This window comes from Manis javanica, chromosome 14 (genome assembly GCF_040802235.1).
Source record: "Manis javanica isolate MJ-LG chromosome 14, MJ_LKY, whole genome shotgun sequence".
Classification (NCBI taxonomy): Eukaryota; Metazoa; Chordata; class Mammalia; order Pholidota; family Manidae; genus Manis; species Manis javanica.
The window spans coordinates 30,493,220-30,513,579 of NC_133169.1; the positions used below are offsets into that span (position 1 = coordinate 30,493,220).

The following is a 20,360-nucleotide window of genomic DNA, read 5'->3' on the forward strand; positions in this document are numbered from 1 at the left end:
CATCTGCGGCCTCCCCTGGTGCCATTTTCACCGTGGCTGTTTCTTTTCCTTGTGTGCTTTACTGCAGTAGTTCTTACTTTGGTCGCTTGAGGTCACGCTACTCGTAGTTCTCCCAAGCAAGCTAACACCAACACTGCTTTGAGTTCTTAGCGCCCTCATCTCACAGTCACAACAGCCAGGCAGGCACAGATTCCCCCAAATGTTGCTTACACTGTTTGGCCAAATTCCACAGGTCTATAGCAAGTACGTTATTCGCCAGGTAGCTATTGAATAGCCACCCAGCTGCACCCTGAGGTTATGAGTTCCCGCATCTCCTGCCACATAATGGGAAGACTATGCAAAACCAGTGGTGCTGTGCCGCACGTAGGGCTTTTGGCCTATGATGACAGGGCAGCACTCCCTGGTTTCTGTGACATGTGATCGGCAGCTGCCAGCCATTGCTCTGAGTCCTCCCCCTTTCATTGGAGACTCTGCATTTGCTTTTGCAACTCCTTAGTTTTGCGAGTGGCATGGTAGATGCCCGTCAGGAACATCCATGCCACTCTCCCAGTCGACTCCCAGTGGGCCAGAGGGACTAGGGACTCTAGCATCTCTAGTGCTGTCTGTGTAGCCTCTGGGGTCTGCTGGACAGAATCCCAATCCTCCCGCACTGCCCAAGCGGCCAAGTATGCTACCACTGGGTGCCCACATCTCCTCCATCCTCCCCTCCATGTCCAGGGAAGCTGAAGGACTGTTGCTCTCATGAAAACCTACCTCATCCTGCTCACAGCACCAAGTGTTAGGGTCCTGGGGTTGCCTTTGAGGTTTTGGGGCAATGCAAAAGAGCAAAGAAGGCAGTGGTAGTCATCATGGAGGTTGCTCAAAAGAGGCCACCTTATTCTGCACAAAGCTGCACTTCTTATACTATTACAATGCTGATTCATGGTTACATAAATATTGAAGGTGTGCATGTATGTGGCCACCATGGCCAGGTGTCCGGCCTTCAAGGCCCTTATCTAGCTCCTTTCTCATGGGTACAGCACACTGTGTTTTCAGGTTTCTCAAGGCCAGACATACACATCTCCATACAAGGCCAGACATATCCAGGGTGAAGCAGCAGCCATCCATCCCCATAAATCATCAGGGAAAGTGGGGGGGAGCCTTCCATACAGCTCTCAGCAGCCCCTACTATTTACCTGAAATAGGACAGAGAGAGTGAAGATTTGAGCCTAAGTCTGGAAGATTAGAATGAAATAACAAAGTAACAAGGACATTTAACACTGGAAAAGCTCTGTGACAAAATGATACAAAATGAGCAGTGAGAAGCTTATTTAAGGCAAAAAGTTGCACACTTGAAGAAAGGGGAATGTGGGAAACTTCATAGAAGAGACACCCCTAAGGGTTTAGGGCCTGGAGTTTTATTGGCGGTTAAGGGTTTTTCAGGAATGTAACAAAGGGCTAGGGGGTGTAGACTTGTTAAGTGGTCTCAAGATGTTTATCTCTGGTGACCGACATTGTCTCTTCTTTTCTATTATCAGTCATCCAGGTAATTCTGCAAAATTAACTAAACACAATGAATTTACTAATCTGGTTCCTCCCCAGGATAGCAGCTTCCCTCTGGGAACACATCAATCAAGACCACCTGCCCTGTACCCAAGGTGGGTTGAGTTATTGTCTGTTTGCCAATGAATGTGTTGTGAATCTTACTTCCTAACTTCCTGGGTTTCAAAATGCAATCTTAGCTTTAGGATGGAAATGTTCCTGCTCTTACTATACTGTTTATATCTGGGCTTGTATGCTAAATTAATCATGATACTTGTCTCCTGCCCAGGTTGCAAATTACTTGATTAGGGGCTGGAGGAAGAGGGAAAAACAGCATATAGGTAATGTTAAAGAGTAAGCTGGGCCCTTTTTTTTTTTCTTGAGAGGGCATCTCTCATATTTATTGATCAAATGGTGATTAACAACAATAAAAATTCTGTATAGGGGACTCAAAGCACAGTCATTAATCAACCCCAAGCCTATATCTAAACAGTCTCCAATCTTCTGAAGCATAACAAACAAGTTCTTACATGGTGACCAAGGTCTTACATAGTGAATAAGTTCTTACATGGTGAACAAACAGTGCAAGGGCAGTCATCACAGAAACTTTCAATTTTGATCATGCACCATGAACTATAAACAATCAAGTCAGATATGATTATTCATTTGATTTTTATACTTGATTTATATGTGAATCCCATATTTCTCCCTTATTATTATTATTATTATTTTAAATAAAATGCTGAAGTGGTAGGTAGATGCAAGATAAAGGTAGAAAACATGATTTAGTGCTGTAAAGGGCAAATGTAGATGATCAGGTCTGTGCCTATAAACTAAGTATTAATCCAAGCTAGACAAGGGCAACAAAACATCCACGGATGCAGAAGATTTCTCCCAAAACAGGGGTTGAGGTTCTAAGCCTCACCTCTGTTGGTCCCCAATTTCTCTCCTGATGGCCCTCTTGCGACTGTGCCTGTCTTAGGTTGTTCCTTCCTTGAGGAATCTTACCCATCTCCGGCTAACCAGTCATCTTCTGGGGCCATACAGGGAAATGAAAAGTCGGTAAGTGAGAGAGAAGCCATATTGTTTGAAAAGGTTAGCTTTGTACTTCTTTGCAGATTTATGCCCTGTGGCTTCTATGCCCAGCATTTGTCTTGAGGTATCTTTACCACTTGGAGGATTTATGATACTTTGTGAATTTGATATGAGGCACGAATTCTATTTAAGGGTTTTAATTAGGAAGGAAGAAGAAAAGCTATGGAGATAGCAGATGAAAGAAAACATGGGAAGATTGATTATTTCTTTGACATACTTTCTTGAAGAGTAACTTAAGCATGTATAGGTTTTAAACTACTAAGTAAATTGTGCACACACATTAACATAATAGGAATACAGTTACATAACAAAAGCAGACCTACAATTACCACCCATATCCTGTGAAACCAAGAAAACCAGTTAGGTACCCTAGGCATTTGTGAAAACTTATCAATGATATGATGGATATTGTCTAACTGAATTTGAATAGTTTGAGAAAAATCAGACTGATTAAAACAACACATTCCTGGGAAGTGTTACATCCCATGTGTTCTTTTAACAGTAAATAGTCTATAGTCGCACAATTTTGGAGCACTGCAACTTGCACTTCTCCTAATTCTTGGTTGAGTTCCAACAGTACAGATCCAGTCAAATTTGTTGTTTTACTGTATGCACAGGCCATCTTCAATATCTCCTTCTTCATTCCAATGGCAAGTCCAGGAACTGGTGGGATGAATGCAGCTACAACTGCAACAGCGCCAGGATCTTTGTTGAAGTTTTTTGATGATCATCTTCTGTCGCGACCCTTCAAGGACCGAAGCAACACGCCCAAGATCTTGATTCTTCTCTAGGCTTTATTGTCTAATCTCTCACGGCGGTTACAGCAGTTGTCGGGCAGCTCTTTTTTCCCTCCCGGTGGGCTCCCTTATATTCAGTCACCCAACCAATCCGGGACAGTATCATGTGTGACCTTTAAGCGGATAGGTGTCACGCGCCACTCTAAGCGGGCAGCACGAGCTGTGCACGGGTACGGAAGTCTGCTGGGCCAATCCCCAACAGGGAAGCAGGCGCCATCTTTAGGGCGTTGTCCAGCTAGAGTGGGGCTCAGCCTCGGCCGTAGGCCGGGCCCCCACATCTCCCCCTTTATTGTTTTATAACCAAAGGGCTGTCGGGATCATGCCTGTCTTAGGTCGTCTGGAGTCTGTGGCATTCTTACCCGTCCTCAGGCAACAGACAGCTTAGGTCTGCGCCCTGTCTTAGGTTGATATGCGCAGCTCCCGATCTTACCCGTCCTTGACTACTGATCCAGCATATTAAGCCATACTCTAGGGGAGATGCCTTCCTCTAGCGCTGCCATGGCCTACAACAGGACCTTCCGTTCTCCCCGTTGCTGTTTTTGTAACAAGACTTTCCTCCCAAGCAGGAGAAGCCCACAATTAGCAATATTCCTATGACACCTACACCTGACCAGGCTTTGGTGGCGTTTAACATCTTGCCTAACTGTCTGGACAAGTTGGCAGCTTTAGAATAATTATGAAAAGGAATACCAGTAATACACCCTCATATACACAGCCCACAGACAAAACCTCCCCCAAGAGGTCAAATTGTTCTTGAAGAAGGTTCATGCGTTGGTTGACCAAGGCCATCCCATTCTTAAAATGGCCGTTGATGACGTTCTGCGCTGTCATTGCCGAGGCAGTGGCCTGGGACAGACCATTCAGCATCTCTGCCGTAGGAATGGTGATAGTCAGCGTGGCGGTGGCTGCAGCTGCAGCTCGGCTCCGCCGTCGCCTGCTGTAGGATCCATGGCAGGAGCAGAAGCAGTGCGATCATCTTGTACCTCTGCTCCGGGGTTTTCCACTCTGCGTATCAGACGTTCAGGCACCCAAACGGGGTTCTGCTGGTCCTGTGGAAAAACACAAACCGAGCCTCGGGTCCAGATTATCACTGGATCCGGGCCTTTCCATGTTCCTTCCAACACATCCTTCCACAAAACTTTAGGCATGTGTTTTGGATTGGATTGTTGGCCGTGCCACTCTGCTGCACTGCGGCCATTTTTGTCCAGTGTTCTAAAATCTTCTCCTATTCCCCCTTTTTGTTTATATAAGGCATTCTTGAGGGTGAGGTGGATGCGTTCCACCATACCCTGACCCTGAGAGTTGTCTCTAGCTCCCTGCTGCTCTCATGACACAAAAGGATGTCATCCATATAATGATAGATGATTATCAGGGGAAACTGTTTCCTGACAGTTTGTAAGGCCTTCTTTACATACACATGGTGGGGCTATTAGCCATGCCCTGTGGCAATAAACCTTTGACAGTCTCTGAGGTGAAGCGGGATGGAGAAGAAACAGTCTTTGATACTTTTTCCTAATTACAAAAATAGGTGTGTTCCATGGCGAGGTAGAGGGCTGGAGGTGACCAGCTGCTATCTGTTCTTGTACTGAAGTGTGGGCTGCTTCCTTCTTTTCTTTGGTGAGGGGCCACTGAGGTACCCACACGGGCCTTTTTGACTGCCATGTTATTTCTATAGGCTGTTTTCCCTCAGTGGCCCCGAAGAAAAACCCAATCCTGGTCCTCCGGGCCCTTTGGGCGGTCTCCCTGCTAAAAGGATTGGTTGTTCTGTCCCTTGGAGATCCTTCCCTAGTCCTCTAGTGCCCGTGTACCCCTGTTTTTTCATTATGGCATTAGACTGCTCACTGTAAAGAGTCTCTGTGGTTAGTTTAACTCTGCTATTAAACCTGTTCTCTAGCTCATCCCCCGAAAGTTCCCCGTCTTCATCCTCGTCATATGGCAGTCCCTGTTCAGATCCCCCTTCCGATGCCTTTGCGGAGGCATGCTCTTTTCGTACTTCCTCTAATATTTCCTCCCCCTCTTGGATGGCCTCTCAGCAGCTTGGCTTCTGTCCCTTCAGGCAATTTTTTACTCGACCCCAAATAGGGATCCTATACCAAGTCCCCCCCACAAACCCCATTACAGTCACTGTCCATCAGCATAGCAAAATGTTGCAGAATCACTACTTGTCTTCTCTGTGTTGTACAGCCCTCCCCTTTCTCCCACCTCCCACATTATGCATGCTAATCATAATAGACCCTTTCTTCCCACCTTAGCCCTCCCTACCCACCCATCCTCCCCAGTCATTTTCCCATTGGTACCTGTTAGTCCATTCTTGGGTTCTGTGATTCTGCTGCTGTTTTGTTCCTTCAGTTTTTCCTTTGTTCTTATACTCCACATATGAGTATAAGGCCCCCACAATCTTCTGCAATGACTCTTCCAGAGGATGTTGATGTTGGATGTCCCTGGTGGAAAGGGCTGGTGATTTTTCCTTCATCTAAGAACCATGGGGCATGATTCTCTATAGTGTTCAGGAATGCCCTGGCAGTCTTCATTTTAAGGGGCTCCCTCTTGTCTAAGGAGTGCTTTCAGAGGTTCCTCGGCCCTAACCCTAGAGGCCTCCGTCCCCATCCTCTCTCTAAAGGGGCAAGTATCCTAGTTATGATTTAGTTGGACTACGTCGCTAATTCCGAGAACCTTTTGATTTCGTCGCCACTCTGCGAACCTTTTGATTTCGTCGCTGCTCTGCGAACCTTTACTGGTGCCTCCTCATTCCATATATTATAATAAACAATGTCACAAACACTAACAGGACACACACACTACACATAAACACCCACCGCAACTGCCTGCTGTCTGCCCTGCCACATATACTTTCAATTTACTCGCCGATCCACTCACCCTCCTCGGTTCCCTCTCCCTGTCTGGCCAGCTGACTGAATGGCGTCCAGCGACGTTCATCGGCAGGCACCAGGGTCAGCGGATCAGGTCGCGACGAGGTTTAGCAATTCCCGGGTTTTGGCACCACTTGTTGCGACCCTTCAAGGACCGAAGCAACACGCCCAAGATCTTGATTCTTCTCTAGGCTTTATTGTCTAATCTCTCACGGCGGTTACAGCAGTTGTCGGGCAGCTCTTTTTTCCCTCCCGGTGGGCTCCCTTATATTCAGTCACCCAACCAATCCGGGACAGTATCATGCGTGACCTTTAAGCGGATAGGTGTCACGCGCCACTCTAAGCGGGCAGCACGAGCTGTGCACGGGTATGGAAGTCTGCTGGGCCAATCCCCAACAGGGAAGCAGGCGCCATCTTTAGGGCGTTGTCCAGCTAGAGTAGGGCTCAGCCTCGGCCGTAGGCCGGGCCCCCACAATCTTCTGCAATGACTCTTCCAGAGGATGTTGATGTTGGATGTTCTTCTTCATATCGTATCTTAATTCATTTTCTTTGTAGCCAAATTAGGCTTTGATCCTCTGTATAAACACAAACAAACCTTTTACCCACACTTTGATATGACCTTTATACCATTGTGAAGAGCCTATTGGAGATCACCACATGGGAACTATTTTTTTATTAAGAGAAAGGAATATTATCAGAAAAATGTACTTCTATAGCTGATCATCTGAAACCCTTTGGAAGATCAAAATTAAGGATATGTAAAGAATGAATTAATCATTGATTTGCAGTTAGTTTTATCCTATCAGGGAGTAATCCCCATTTTCCTCTTTTTTTATTATCATTAATCAATAATTACATAAAGAATATTATGTTTACTAGGCTCTCTCCTATACCAAGTCCCCCCCACAAACCCCATTACAGTCACTGTCCATCAGCATAGCAAAATGTTGTAGAATCACTACTTGTCTTCTCTGTGTTGTACAGCCCTCCCCTTTCTCCCACCTCCCACATTATGCATGCTAATCATAATAGACCCTTTCTTCCCACCTTAGCCCTCCCTACCCACCCATCCTCCCCAGTCATTTTCCCATTGGTACCTGTTAGTCCATTCTTGGGTTCTGTGATTCTGCTGCTGTTTTGTTCCTTCAGTTTTTCCTTTGTTCTTATACTCCACATATGAGTGAAAACATTTGATATTTCTCTTTCTCCACTCGGCATTTTGAGGAACCTCCATACTGCTTTCCACAATGGTTGAACTAATTTACATTCCCACCAGCAGTGTAGGAGGGTTCCCCTTTCTCCACAACCTCACCAACATTTGTTGTTGTTTGTCTTTTGGATGGTGGCGATCCTTACTGGTGTGAGGTGATATCTCATTGTGGTTTTAATTTGCATTTCTCTGATAATTAGCGATGTGGAGCATCTTTTCTTGTGTCTTTTGGCCATCTGAATTTCTTTTTTGGAGAACTGTCTGTTCATAACTCTGCCCATTTCTAATTGGATTATTTGTTTTTTGTTTGTTGAGGTGGGTGAGCTCTTTATATATTTTGGATGTCAAGCCTTTATCGGATCTGTCATTTACAAATATATTCTCCCATACTGTAGGGTACCTTTTTGTTCTATTGATGATGTCTTTTGCTGTACAGAAGCTTTTCAGTTTAATATAGTCCCACTTGTTCATTTTTGCTTTTGTTTTCCTTGCCCAGGGAGATATGTTCAAGAAGAGGTCACTCATGTTTATGTCTAAGAGATTTTTGCCTATGTTTTTTTCTAAGAGTTTTCTGGTTTCATGACTTACATTCAGGTCTTTGATCCATTTCAAATTTACTTTTGTGTATGGGGTTAGACAGTGATCCAGTTTCATTCTCTTACATGGAGCTGTCCAGTTTTGTCAGCACCATCTGTTGAATAGACTGTCATTTCACCATTGTATGTCCTTGGCTCCTTTATCAAATATTAATTGACCATATATGTTTGGGATAATGTCTGGAGTCTCTATTCTGTTCCACTGGTCTGTGGCTCTGTTTTTGTGCTAGTACCAAATTGTCTTGATTACTATGGCTTTGTAATAGAGCTTGAAGTTGGGGAGTAAGATCCCCTCCACTTTATTCTTTCTTCTCAGGATTGCTTTGGCTATTCTGGCTCTTTGGTGTTTCCATATGAATATTTGAACTATTTGTTCCAGTTAATTGAAGAATGTTGTTGATAATTTGACAGGGATTGCATCAAATCTGTATATTGCTTTGGGCAGGATGGCCATTTTGATGATATTAATTCTTCCTAGCCAAGAGCATGGGATGAGTTTCCATTTGTTAGTGTCCCCTTTAATGTCTCTTAAGAGTGTCTTGTAGTTTTCAGGGTATAGGTCTGTCACTTCTTTGGTAAGGTTTACTCCTAGGTATTTTATTCTTTTTGATGCAATTGTGAATGAAGTTGTTTTCCTGATTTCTCTTTCTATGGTTCATTGTTAGTGTATAGGAAAGCCACAGATTTCTGTGTGTTAATTTTGTATCCTGCAACTTTGCTGTATTCCGATATCAGTTCTAGTAGTTTTGGAGTGGAGTCTTTAGGGTCTTTTATGTACAATATCATGTCATCTGCAAATAGTGACAGTTTAACTTCTTCTTTACCAATCTGGATTCCTCGTATTTCTTTGTTTTGTCTAATTACTGTGGCTAGGACCTCCAGTACTATGTTAAATAACAGTGGGGAGAGTGGGCATCCCTGTCTTGTTCCCGATCTCAGAGGAAAAACTTTCAGCTTCTTGCTGTTCAGTATGATGTTGACAGTGGGTTTATCATATATGGCCTTTATTATGTTGAGGTATGTGCCCTGTATACCCATTTTGTTGAGAGTTTTTGTCATGAATGGATGTTGAATTTTGTCAAATGCTTTTTCAGCATCTATGGAGATAGTCATGTGGTTTTTCTCCTTTTTGTTGATGTGGTGGATGATGTTGATGGATTTTCGAATGTTGTACCATCCTTGCATCCCTGGGAGGAATCCGACTTGGTCATGGTGTATGATCCTTTTGATATATTTTTGAATTCGGTTTGCTAAAATTCTTTGAGTATGTTTGCATCTACATTTATCAGGGATATTGGTCTGTAATTTTTTTTTTGGTGGGGTCTTTGCCTGGTTTTGGTATTAGGGTGATGTTGGCTTCATAGAATGAGTTTGGGAGAATTCCCTCCTCTTCTATTTTTTGGAAAACTTTTAGGAGAATAGGTATTATGTCTTCTCTGTATGTCTTATAAAATTCCAAAGTAAATCCATCTGCCATGGGGGTTTTGCTCTTGGGTAGCTTTTTGATTACCGTTTCAATTTCTTTGCTCATTTTTAGTTTAACTTTTGTTTTTCTACCTTGGTCAGTCTTGGAAGGTTGTATTTTTCTAGGAAGTTGTCCATTTCTTCTAGGTTTTCCAGCTTGTTAACATACAGGTTTTCTTAGTAGTCTTTAATAATTCTATTTCTGTGGAGTCTGTGTGATTTTTCCATTCTCATTTCTGATTCTGTTGATGTGTGCTGATTCTCTTTTTCTATTCATAAGTTTTTCTAGAGGATTATCTATTTTGTTTATTTTCTCAAAGAACCAGCTCTTGGTTTCATTGATTTTTTCTACTGTTTTATTCTTCTCAATTCTGTTTATTTCTTCTCTAATCTATATTATGTCCCTACTTCTGCTGTCTTTAGGCCTCATTTGTTCTTCTTTTTCCAGTTTCGATAATTGTGATGTTAGCCTCTTCATTTGGGATTGTTCTTCCTTCTTCTCTTAAGACTGCTTTCGCTGCATCCTGAACAGAAGTTGGGGCTTTGTTTGTTGTCATTTATTTCCATATTTTCCTTGATCTCTATTTTAATTTGTTCATTGATCCATTGATTATTTAGGAGCATGTTGTTAAGCCTCCATGTGTTTGTGAGCCTTTTTGTTTTCTTTGTAGACTTTATTTCTAGTTTTATACCTTTGTGGTCTGAAAAGTTGGTTGGTAGAATTTCTATTCTTTGGAATCTACTGAGGCTCTTTCTGTGAGCTATTATGTGGTCTATTCTGGAGAATGTTCCATGTGCACTTGAGAAGAATGTGTATCCTGTTTCTTTTGGACGTAGAGTTCTATAGATGTCTATTAGGTCCATCTGTTCTACTGTGTTGTTCAGTGACTCTGTGTCCTTACTTATATTCTGCATGGTGGATCGATCCTTTGGGGTGAGTGGTGTGTTGAAGTCTCCTAAAATGTATGCATTGCAGTCTATTTCCCCCTTTAGTTCTGTTAGTATTTGTTTCACATATGCTGGTGCTCCTGTGTTGGGTGCATATATATTTAGAATGGTTATATCCTCTTGTTGGACTGAGCCCTTTATCATTATGTAGTGTCCTTCTTTATCTCTTGTTACTTTCTTTGTTTTGAAGTCTATTTTGTCTGATATTAGTACTGCAACCCCTGCTTTCTTCTCACTGTTGTTTGCCTGAAATATGTTTTTCCATCCCTTGACTTTTAGTCTGTGCATGTCTTTGGGTTTGAGCTGAGTTTCTTGTAAGCAGTATATAGATGGGTCTTGCTTTTTTATCCATTCTGTTACTCTGTGTCTTTTGATTGGTGCATTCAGTCCATTTACATTTAGGGTGACTATTGAAAGATATGTACTTATTGCCATTACAGGCTTTAGATTCGTGGTTACCAAAGGTTCAAGGTTAGCTTCTTTACTATCTTACTGCCTAACTCAGCTCGCTTATTGAGCTGTTATATACACTGTCTGGAGATTCTTTTCTTCTCTCCCTTCTTATTCCTCCTCCATTCTTTATATGTTGGTTGTTTTATTCTGTGCTCTTTTGTGTTTCCTTTAACTGTTTTTGTGGGTAGTTGATTTTATTTTTTGCCTTTAGTTAGTATTTGGTTGGTCTGCTTTCTTTGCTGTGATATTATTTTCTCTGGTGACATCTGTTTAGTCTTAGGAGTGCTCCTGTCTAGAACAGTCCCTCTAAAATGCCCTGTAGAGGTGGTTTGTGGGAAGCAAATTCCCTCAACTTTTACTTCTCTGGAAATTGTTTAATCCCTCCTTCATATTTAAATGATAATCGTGCTGGATACAGTATCCTTGGTTCAAGGCCCTTCTGTTTCATTGCATTAAATATATCATGCCATTCTCTTCTGGCCTGTAAGGTTTCTGTTGAGAAGTCTGATGATAGCCTGATGGGTTTTCCCTTATAGGTGATCTTTTTCTCTCTAGCTGCCTTTAAAACTCTGTCCTTGTCCTTGATCTTTGCCATTTTAATTATTATGTGTCTTGGTGTTGTCCTCCTTGGGTTCTTTCTGTTGGGAGTTCTGTGTATTTCCATGGTCTGTTCAATTATTTCCTCCCCCAGTTTGGGGAAGTTTTCATCAATTATGTCTTCAATGACACTTTCTATCCCTTTTTCTCTCTCTTCTTCTTCTGGTACCCCTATAATATGGATATTGTTCCTTTTGGATTGGTCACACAATTCTCTAAATATTGTTTCATTCCTGGAGATCCTTTTATCTCTCTCTATGTCACCTTCTATGCGTTCCTGTTCTCTGGTTTCTATTCCATCAATAGCCTCTTGCATCTTATCCATTCTACTTATAAATCTTTCCAGAGTTTGTTTCATTTCTGTAATCTCCTTCCTGGCATCTGTAATCTCCCTCCAGTCTTCATCCCTTAGCTCTTGTATATTTCTCTGCATCTCCATCAGCGTGTTTATGATTTTTATTTTGAATTCTTTTTCAGGAAGACTTGTTAGGTCTGTCTCCTTCTCTGGTGTTGTCTCTGTGATCTTGTTCTGCCTGTAATTTTGCCTTTTCATGGTTATAGTGACAGTTTGCAGAGCTGGCACAAGTGACAGCTGGAAGAAATTCCCTTCTTGTTGTTTTGTGGCCTTCCTTTCTTGGGAGAACAGCGACCTCTAGTGGCTTGTGCTGGGCAACTGCGTGCAGAAAGGGCTGATTCTTACCCAGCTTATCTCTACTGTTGCTGTCGGCGTGGCCTGCCTCGGGCTGCTGCTCCAATATGTTGGGGCTGCGTTGGAGGAGGAACGACTGGGAGGCTATTTATCTCCATGAGGGTCCTCCGTGCTCCCTGCTGCCCAGAGGGTTAGAGAACTCAGAGTTCCCCAGATTCCCTGCTTCTGGGCTAAGTGTCCCAGGATGCTTCCATCTGGTGGTGGGGTCCCTGTCCCTTTAAGACTTCCAAAAAGCACTCACTTTTCTTTGTCCTCGGGTGCAATGTCTACAGGGATCTGCTCACAGGACTTAGTGTCTTGTTCCCCTAGTTTCCAACACCCCACACACGCACTGTGTCTGTGCTCTGGTGCGGGTGTGTGGGGCTGGGTATTTAGCATACTGGGATCCCTCTCCCTCCCCACTCCGACTTCTCTCCTCCCACCGGGAGCTGGGGTGTGGGGCGCTTGGGTCCCGCCATGCTGGGTCTTGTATCTTACCCCCTTTGCAAGTTGCTGTGTTCTTGCAGGTGTGGATGTGGTCTGGCTGTTGTCCTGTGTCTTCTGGTCTCTCTTTTAGGAAGAGTTTTCTTTGTTGTATTTTCAAAAATATATGTGGTTTTGGGAGGAGATTTCCATTGCTCTACTCATGCCACCATCTTGGCTCTGCCCCTCAAGCTGGGCCTTTTAACAGGCTAAAGTAAATTCTACAATGGCATGATCTCACTGACACAATAAAGACATGTGCTATGCCGGGATACTTTTCTTTATCTGGGGAATATCCAGATATTCCAAGTTACTCCTGGACTTTTGAACTTGAACTAATCAACTCATTAACTCTGTGAGTCCTTTCTGGCTCTCTGGTTTTTGCTGGTTAACTTATTGGGTCCCTTTTAGTGATATTTACTGGCCTCATTTTCTCTGCACCCCACTCATATCTAATTTTCTGCCTAACAATTTGATGCTTTTGCCCAGTGTTTCTAGAAATTCACAGTTTGTTCCTATAGTTCCATGTATGCCAAGATGTGTATACATATAGAAAATACAACGTATTGAGAAATATATCTGAGTATATGTTTCATTGCATTCATTTAGTTATATTTTCTAAAGAGTAATTCAATTTTATGTTTAATAGTTTTTGTGTTCAACTGACCATTTGCTTTTTAATCTTTTCATTTTTCTGATTTAGTCTCAAGAGTTTTGAGGCTTATTTTCTGGTTTTAGTCAGTTTTAGCTGTTATCTATTCTTCATTTAATCTGCAGATCATTTTGAAATTCTATTTTTATCTTCTATTTATTACTCGTCTTTGTGGGCTCAATATTATTCCCTACTTTTTATATTTCTCCTTGGATAAATCATGTATGGTATTTGAATATAATTTAACAGAAATATTATATCTTAGTACATTTTTTAAGAATAAATATTGCCATTTGCACCAACATAGATGGATTTAGAGGGTATAATACTCAGTGAAATGCATCAGGCAGAGACAGACATATACCATAAGATTTCATTTATAGGTGGAATCTAAAAATGAAAGAAAGTGAAACAAATGAACAAAAGCCAGCAGTAGACTCATAGACGTTGAGAAGTAACTTGTGGTTACCATGGGGGAGGTCTTGGAATGGGTTGGTGAGGAAGGTGAAGGGGATAAAAAGACACAAAATCCCAATCATAATATATATTACTCAGAGGAAGAAAGTACAGCATAAAGGATATAGTAATCATACTCTACTATCTCTGTATGATGCCAATAATTATACTGTGTGATGAGTATTTAATATTATAGAGAACTTTCCAATCACTGCTATGCATTTGAAAATAATATATTGTATATGAACTATACATCAATAAAAATAAATAAAACATTAAACAAAAAAGGAAAAACTTTTAATATTTTTGTAAATGTTATTCCTTTTCTAATTTGATTTTATCATGTTTTTGTCATATTTCCTTCTTAATTTCTACTTTTGATATAAAATTATTGAATGTTGCCTAAAGAGAATACATTGTTTTAAAGTAGTATCTTTCTATTTTTAGCTACCACTAAATTTCATTCAGAAATTGGTTTTGAAATGTGTTTAAAGCCTATTAATTCTGTTATATATTCTACACAGCTGCACTAGGCCTGTATGTTATCTATCACTGTGTTCTCCCAACTATATTTGCAAGAAAAAAGGATATGAAATTAATTTCAAATTGATATAGAGTATTTTCTTAATTCTTCCTATTTTCTTCTGTTCTGATTGTCTTCAATGACTAAAATAGGGATGGACACACACTACAGGCACTCAACGAATATCTGTGGTGTGAATAAATAAAATGGAATAGCAAAACCTTTAGTATATAAAATCAATAAATCAATTGCTTAATTAAGTTAATTTAAAAGTGTCAACTGTAAATAATGTGTTATCTCAGGCCATTCATGGAAAACAAGGAGAGTACTCTTTTCATCGTCTCTGTCTTCATAGCATTTGGGGACCAGCAGATGATTACATGCAGGGACAGACCCTGAGGACCTCCTGAGGGCCTGGTTCCCTCGTGCTCCTCATGTTCTTTCTCAGTGGGAAACAGTGCTGTGCCTCTCCTGCCTGCCTCCAGAGGCCCACAGAACGCCACGTATTTATCTGGGGAGGCACACGGGGCGAGGGAACCCGAGACCAGGCCTCCAGGCAGGAAGGTCTGGGGCGGCTTCTGAGAAGGCTCATGTTTGCCCAACTCGCCCACCCATCTCCCTTCCAAACGGGTAAGTCACTTCATTTCTGAGGTGGAAAGGTAAGAAGATGAATAGAGAAAAATTCAGACGTATACATTTAGATGGAAGATTTTCCAGGATTTGAAGTGAATTTGTAATAATTTCTGTGGAAATTCATGGAAAAAGGTCTACTTAAGCTGCACACAATATCATTTTGCTCTCTTCATTACCAATGTTTTTGTGTTATTTATGTATTTTATAATCTACATGTCAATACACACAAACTCACTATTTTGAATGACTGTTTTATCATAGAAATTTTTCTACACAGTATTTCATTTATCATATTAGAGCAGTGAGTTTTTGAAAATTCCATATTTTGAAAGGCAGCAAGAATTAAGTAGTAGATTATTTAGTAAAATATTTTTAAAGTGTAAACTCTTGGTATTAATTATTTCACATGTTTGGATACTTATATATGCTATTCAGGAACAGAGTAAGCCATAGAGAAACAATGCCCTATTTCAAACTAAAATCTGCATATATTAAGCTACATTATCAGTACTACTTATTGAGAAGACTGAAAGATTTTAGTGCCAATATGATGAAAATAGACAAGAGACAGATAAATGCAGAAGCAAAGAGATACATCTACTCCCCATAACAGATTGGTTCATTTGGGGCAATAACAATGACAATGTAAAATGTGGCTCCCTGCCATGATGTCAGCAAAACTCTTGGAAAATACAAGCAGTGAAATTGCTGCTGTGATGCATTGAACTGAAAAAGGGGTCTTCAGTAAAATTCTTTGAATATTTAGTAACAAACTATTAATAGACTTTAGATCCTGTTTTTGTATTTTTTTAATGTTAAATTTTTAAGTGGAATAAAACAAAACAACTAGACAAACATAAGGGTAAAGATTAACCTAAATGATGGAAAAACAAATGAAGAAAATACCATGGAAAATATTTTAGGATATGAAAAAGGAAAAATAAATATTTATGAGATTAGGAAAAAGAGATAAACCATTATAAAATATTTTTTTAATTACATCTAATGATTAATCATAAGCTAACGGTCTATATTCTACAAGAATTTTTTACATATGAATCAGCAAATGATAAGCATATAAAACCTTAAAAGGGCACAAACCTTTATGAAGAACCTGAAGATGACCTATAAATATAAAAGCACACATCAATCACAAAAATGATAATTAAATCCATGTAACTCAAGAGGGGGCATAAGTTTCCAGCTCTGAGAAAATTACCTTTGAAGCCGAAATCAGTCAAAGGGAGAAGTGAAGTGAGAGAAACCCATTTATTGCTTACAAGTAGTCATCCACTTCTCCTCACCTGTGTCTCATGACCTGGCTGCAATAAGGGGCCCCACTCAACCTCTCCCATCCAGGTAAGCCCTCACTCTCCCCTTGTAATCACATACTGATATGGAGATGGACTGCTGCTTCTCTACCCCTTGGAAACACCTATTGATATGGAGATGCACTAAGGGGGGGAAGATTATGGAAATATTGCAATTTTACCTGAAATCCACAATAGGACCCCTCTGTTGCTGTATTACAGACAGGAAAAAACTGGTGATTACAACTGGTATTGTGAATAAAGTAAACTAACCAAATTCCGCAATCTGCTGTGTCAGGGTAAATACTTGATGGGAAGCAACATCTGTATGTTATTCAGAAAAGGGCATTATTATTTAAATAAAAAACCATGGAATCAAGGAATTATTTATATATTCATCTCAGTATTTAAGATTAGTAAAATGTTGTAAGAAATCTACATTTATAATAATAGGAAATCTTTATGTACATCCTATCACTAAGGCAATTATAAAAATTTATATTCAAAGAAGTGATTTTCTATGATATTTAAGTCATGAGAATATTACATAATTTTAATATTGGCAGATATGGAGCTATATACACTGTGATTCCATTTTATATCTGTTAATTCATGTGACATATTGATCAATTTAAATTATTTATTAAGCTATGCATTGAAAGTAAGAAACCAAATTTTATAATATGTAAGTATATTGACGGTAGTATGAGTTTCCTTCATTTCTTTTTTCTTTTTCATAAATATCTTAAATTATCTATACTGTTAAAAAATGCATCCGTAGAGTAAAAATGGTATATTTTATAAACATAAGTCAATTGGATTTTTTCAAGAAATAACTGGCAAAAAACGTAATCTGAATTATTTTTTTCTTTATGTCAGCAAGACGTGAATATGTGATATTTCAAAATTTACAGCCACTTGAACTTTTGAACTTTCTTGTCCTAATGCCATGCTTTCATGCAGTATTGCTCTGAGCCAGATCAAGGTAAGTTGGTGAAATAACACTGAAATGAGAGAATTGAGGAGGCGATACTGTGGGGTGCGATGGAGTGGAACAAACATTCCATATCGGAGTCAGGGTGCCTCACAGAGAACGAATGCCATCAGTTCAGGATGACCGTGTGAACTTAGAGGAGAGAAGGTGTGTCTGGCTGACGTATCTGACCACCTGCAGGGCACAGGGCTTGTGCTTTCCCCATCCTGCTGGGGATCTCAGAGCTGACACACTCCTTTAGCACTAGGCTATTTGCTCTTCCTGTTCCCCTGGAGTGAAGTGACCTTCCTCTGCTTTTCAGTCCTCCACTGTTATACTCAGTTAAAATATCCTGGGTTTTCCTCATTTCTAGATCTCGTTACCTAAAATAGTTGAATCCTTTTGATTTTCTAACTCTGTTACCTTTTCTCTCACATCCATCAGACTACAGGTTTGATATAAGAAGACAGTTAATCTCTTTTGTTCACAGAATATTCCCATTTACAGGTCAATGAGTGGCACATGGCAGGCATTCAGTTAATACCTGGGACATTGTTAGTTAAGACAACCTGTTTCCCATAGTGTTCCTCAAACTTTTGCATTGTTTGTTCACTTTCAAATTTTAATATTCACAATGTACAAATTCAGTTTCCTTTACTTAACAGTATTTTTTTTGTGTCCTGTGCCTTTTACATTCTTGATTTTCTCTGAACTTTTATATAGTTCCTGGAAAACATAAAATTAAAATTCTAATGCTATTTTCTAAAAATCAAATTCCCTGGGTTAGTATTATTTAGCTAATAGCAATGCACAACTTCCTTGACCATGAAGTGGAGCTTTGAAATCATCTGATTTCATAATTTTTCAGTGTGCTTTATTTCTGTACTTTAATAACTATTAAAAAACATCATTTACTATCCCCAGTTGATTATTAGAGAACAAAAGAGATATTTATTGTGTGATAATTAGCACTTATAGTCCTTTCTGTTCTACTGTTTTATCATGTTATGTGTTCTTTTGATGAAAGGTAGCAAATAGTATTATAATGTTATTCCCATTAATCTGGACATGAGTTCTCAAGATGGGAGTTATTACAACCATTTTTAATATAAGATAGTGTCTCAAGATTTTAAACTTGTTTACTTAAAGTAACTTAAATTACTTTAGTTATGATAAAAGAGCCCGGGTCTATCTTAGGATTGTATTGTTATAAGTGTTAACTTATCTCCTATCCCAAGAAGGTTTTTCAGACTGAGGGGATGATTTATGTTGTTTGGGATCTACATTTAGTGTAGAAGGGCTGTGTATCTGAGATAATCTCTATTTCACATGTTCTTTTTAACATCATCAAACAATGTGGATTAAATTTTGATATATATGGGACTGCTTATCTGAAAGATAAAACTGTATTTAACATTTAATTCCAAACTTTATAGAGAGTTACTATAAATATGGATAAAAGATGTTCTGGGAAGAACATGTATATGATCTGCGTTAAGTATGTAAGGCGTTCACTGGGAGTGTTGTGATTGCATTCTGGAGGTACATACCAAGTATAATATCTTACCAATACCTCCGTTTATAGAAAAAAACACAGCCTTATGGAAAAGAGGTTATATCCTGTTGATCTAATGTAAGAGGAAATACCCATATGTACCATGTCCCAAGACCCACTGGAGAACAAGCAATGCTTGCCTTCTCTAGATAAATGGAAGAATAGCCTTTCACAGAATTTATTCACAAAATCTGGCTTACAATTACATCCAAACCCAATGCCAAAGTCTCCAGCAATGACCAACAAGAGTTTCCCAGTGGGATTCATCCTTCTGGGCTTCTCCAAATGGTCCTTTATAGAAACCGTTCTCTTCTGGGCTGTGATCCTCTTGTACACCATGATCATCATCACCAACTCAGCCATCATCCTGCTCTCCTGCGCGGACCCTCGTCTCCACACCCCCATGTACTTCTTCCTCAGCAATCTCTCCTTCCTGGATCTCTGCTTCACCACAACTGCTGCGCCCCAGATGTTGTCCAACCTGTGGGGGCCAGACAAGAGCATCACCTACACAGGCTGTGCCATCCAGCTCTCTGTGTTAATTTGTCTTGGTGTCACAGAAGGTGTCATGCTGGTGGTGATGGCCTTTGACCGCTGTGTTGCTATCTGCCGGCCCCTATGCTACACCATCATTATGCATCCTCAATTCTGTTGGAAGCTTGTGCTCACAGCCTGGTTATCAGGCCTGATAGAATCTGTGACCCAGTCTATCATCACATTCCAGCTGCCTTTTTGCACCCACCACCACCTGGATGATTTTCTTTGTGAGGTTCCTGCCTTCATACGCCTGGCATGTGGAGACACCTCTGCAAATGAGTGGCAGATGATCATCTCTGTTGACCTCCTCACCATGTTGCCAGTGGCACTGATTCTGACTTCTTATGTCTACATAGCTCAAGCCTTGCAAAAACTCCAGTCTGATGAGGGAAGGAAGAAGGCCATCGCCACCTGCTCCTCCCACCTCATTGTGGTCTTCATGTTTTACGGGACAGTCGCCATTGTTTACACAGACCCCAAGAACCACTTTGCATCAAAATATGGAAAGTTCTTTGCCTTTTTCTACACTTTGGTTACCCCTCTTTTGAACCCCCTCATCTATACCCTGAGGAACAAAGAGGTGAGGGATGCTCTGCAGAGACTGCTGAGAAAGGGGGTCAACACACAAAAAAAATAGAAGCCAATCTTTTGAACCAGAAAGGATGTTGAAAATCATGGCATTAACACAGTCTCCATTAGAATATCTTTGAATTGTTATATTTAAAAGGGTACTTTTAGGGCAAAGACAGTAAGTTGTCACATTCTTCATTCCTAGTATTTCACACGCCAATTTCTTTTAAAAAAATCTGTATAAATGCAATTCCTGTTTTGGGCACCTAATAAGTGTTCAAAATATATTTGTCTAGGGTGTAATACTGCTTTCAGAGTCTACTTCTGAAGAATATATACTATCATTTCTTAATAAAAGCACCATGAGTTAAACAGTTATGTTTCAGAAAACCAACAAGTTATCTATCATTCATCTTTTTTAATTAAAAA

The 20,360-nt window shown here is 40.3% G+C and overlaps 1 protein-coding gene across 1 annotated transcript; it reads left to right on the forward strand.

Moving 5' to 3' along the window:
- Positions 1 to 19,059: 19,059 nt before the first annotated feature.
- Positions 19,060 to 19,998, forward strand: LOC108391919 (olfactory receptor 2H1-like). The gene has a single exon (XM_017651812.3). It carries the CDS (start codon positions 19,060 to 19,062, stop codon positions 19,996 to 19,998), a length of 939 nt encoding a protein of 312 aa, XP_017507301.2.
- Positions 19,999 to 20,360: the final 362 nt, after the last annotated feature.

Excerpts from the sequence above, each read along its gene's own strand:
- LOC108391919 (XM_017651812.3), top strand. The coding sequence starts at position 19,060 with ATGACCAACAAGAGTTTCCCAGTGGGATTCATCCTTCTGGGCTTCTCC.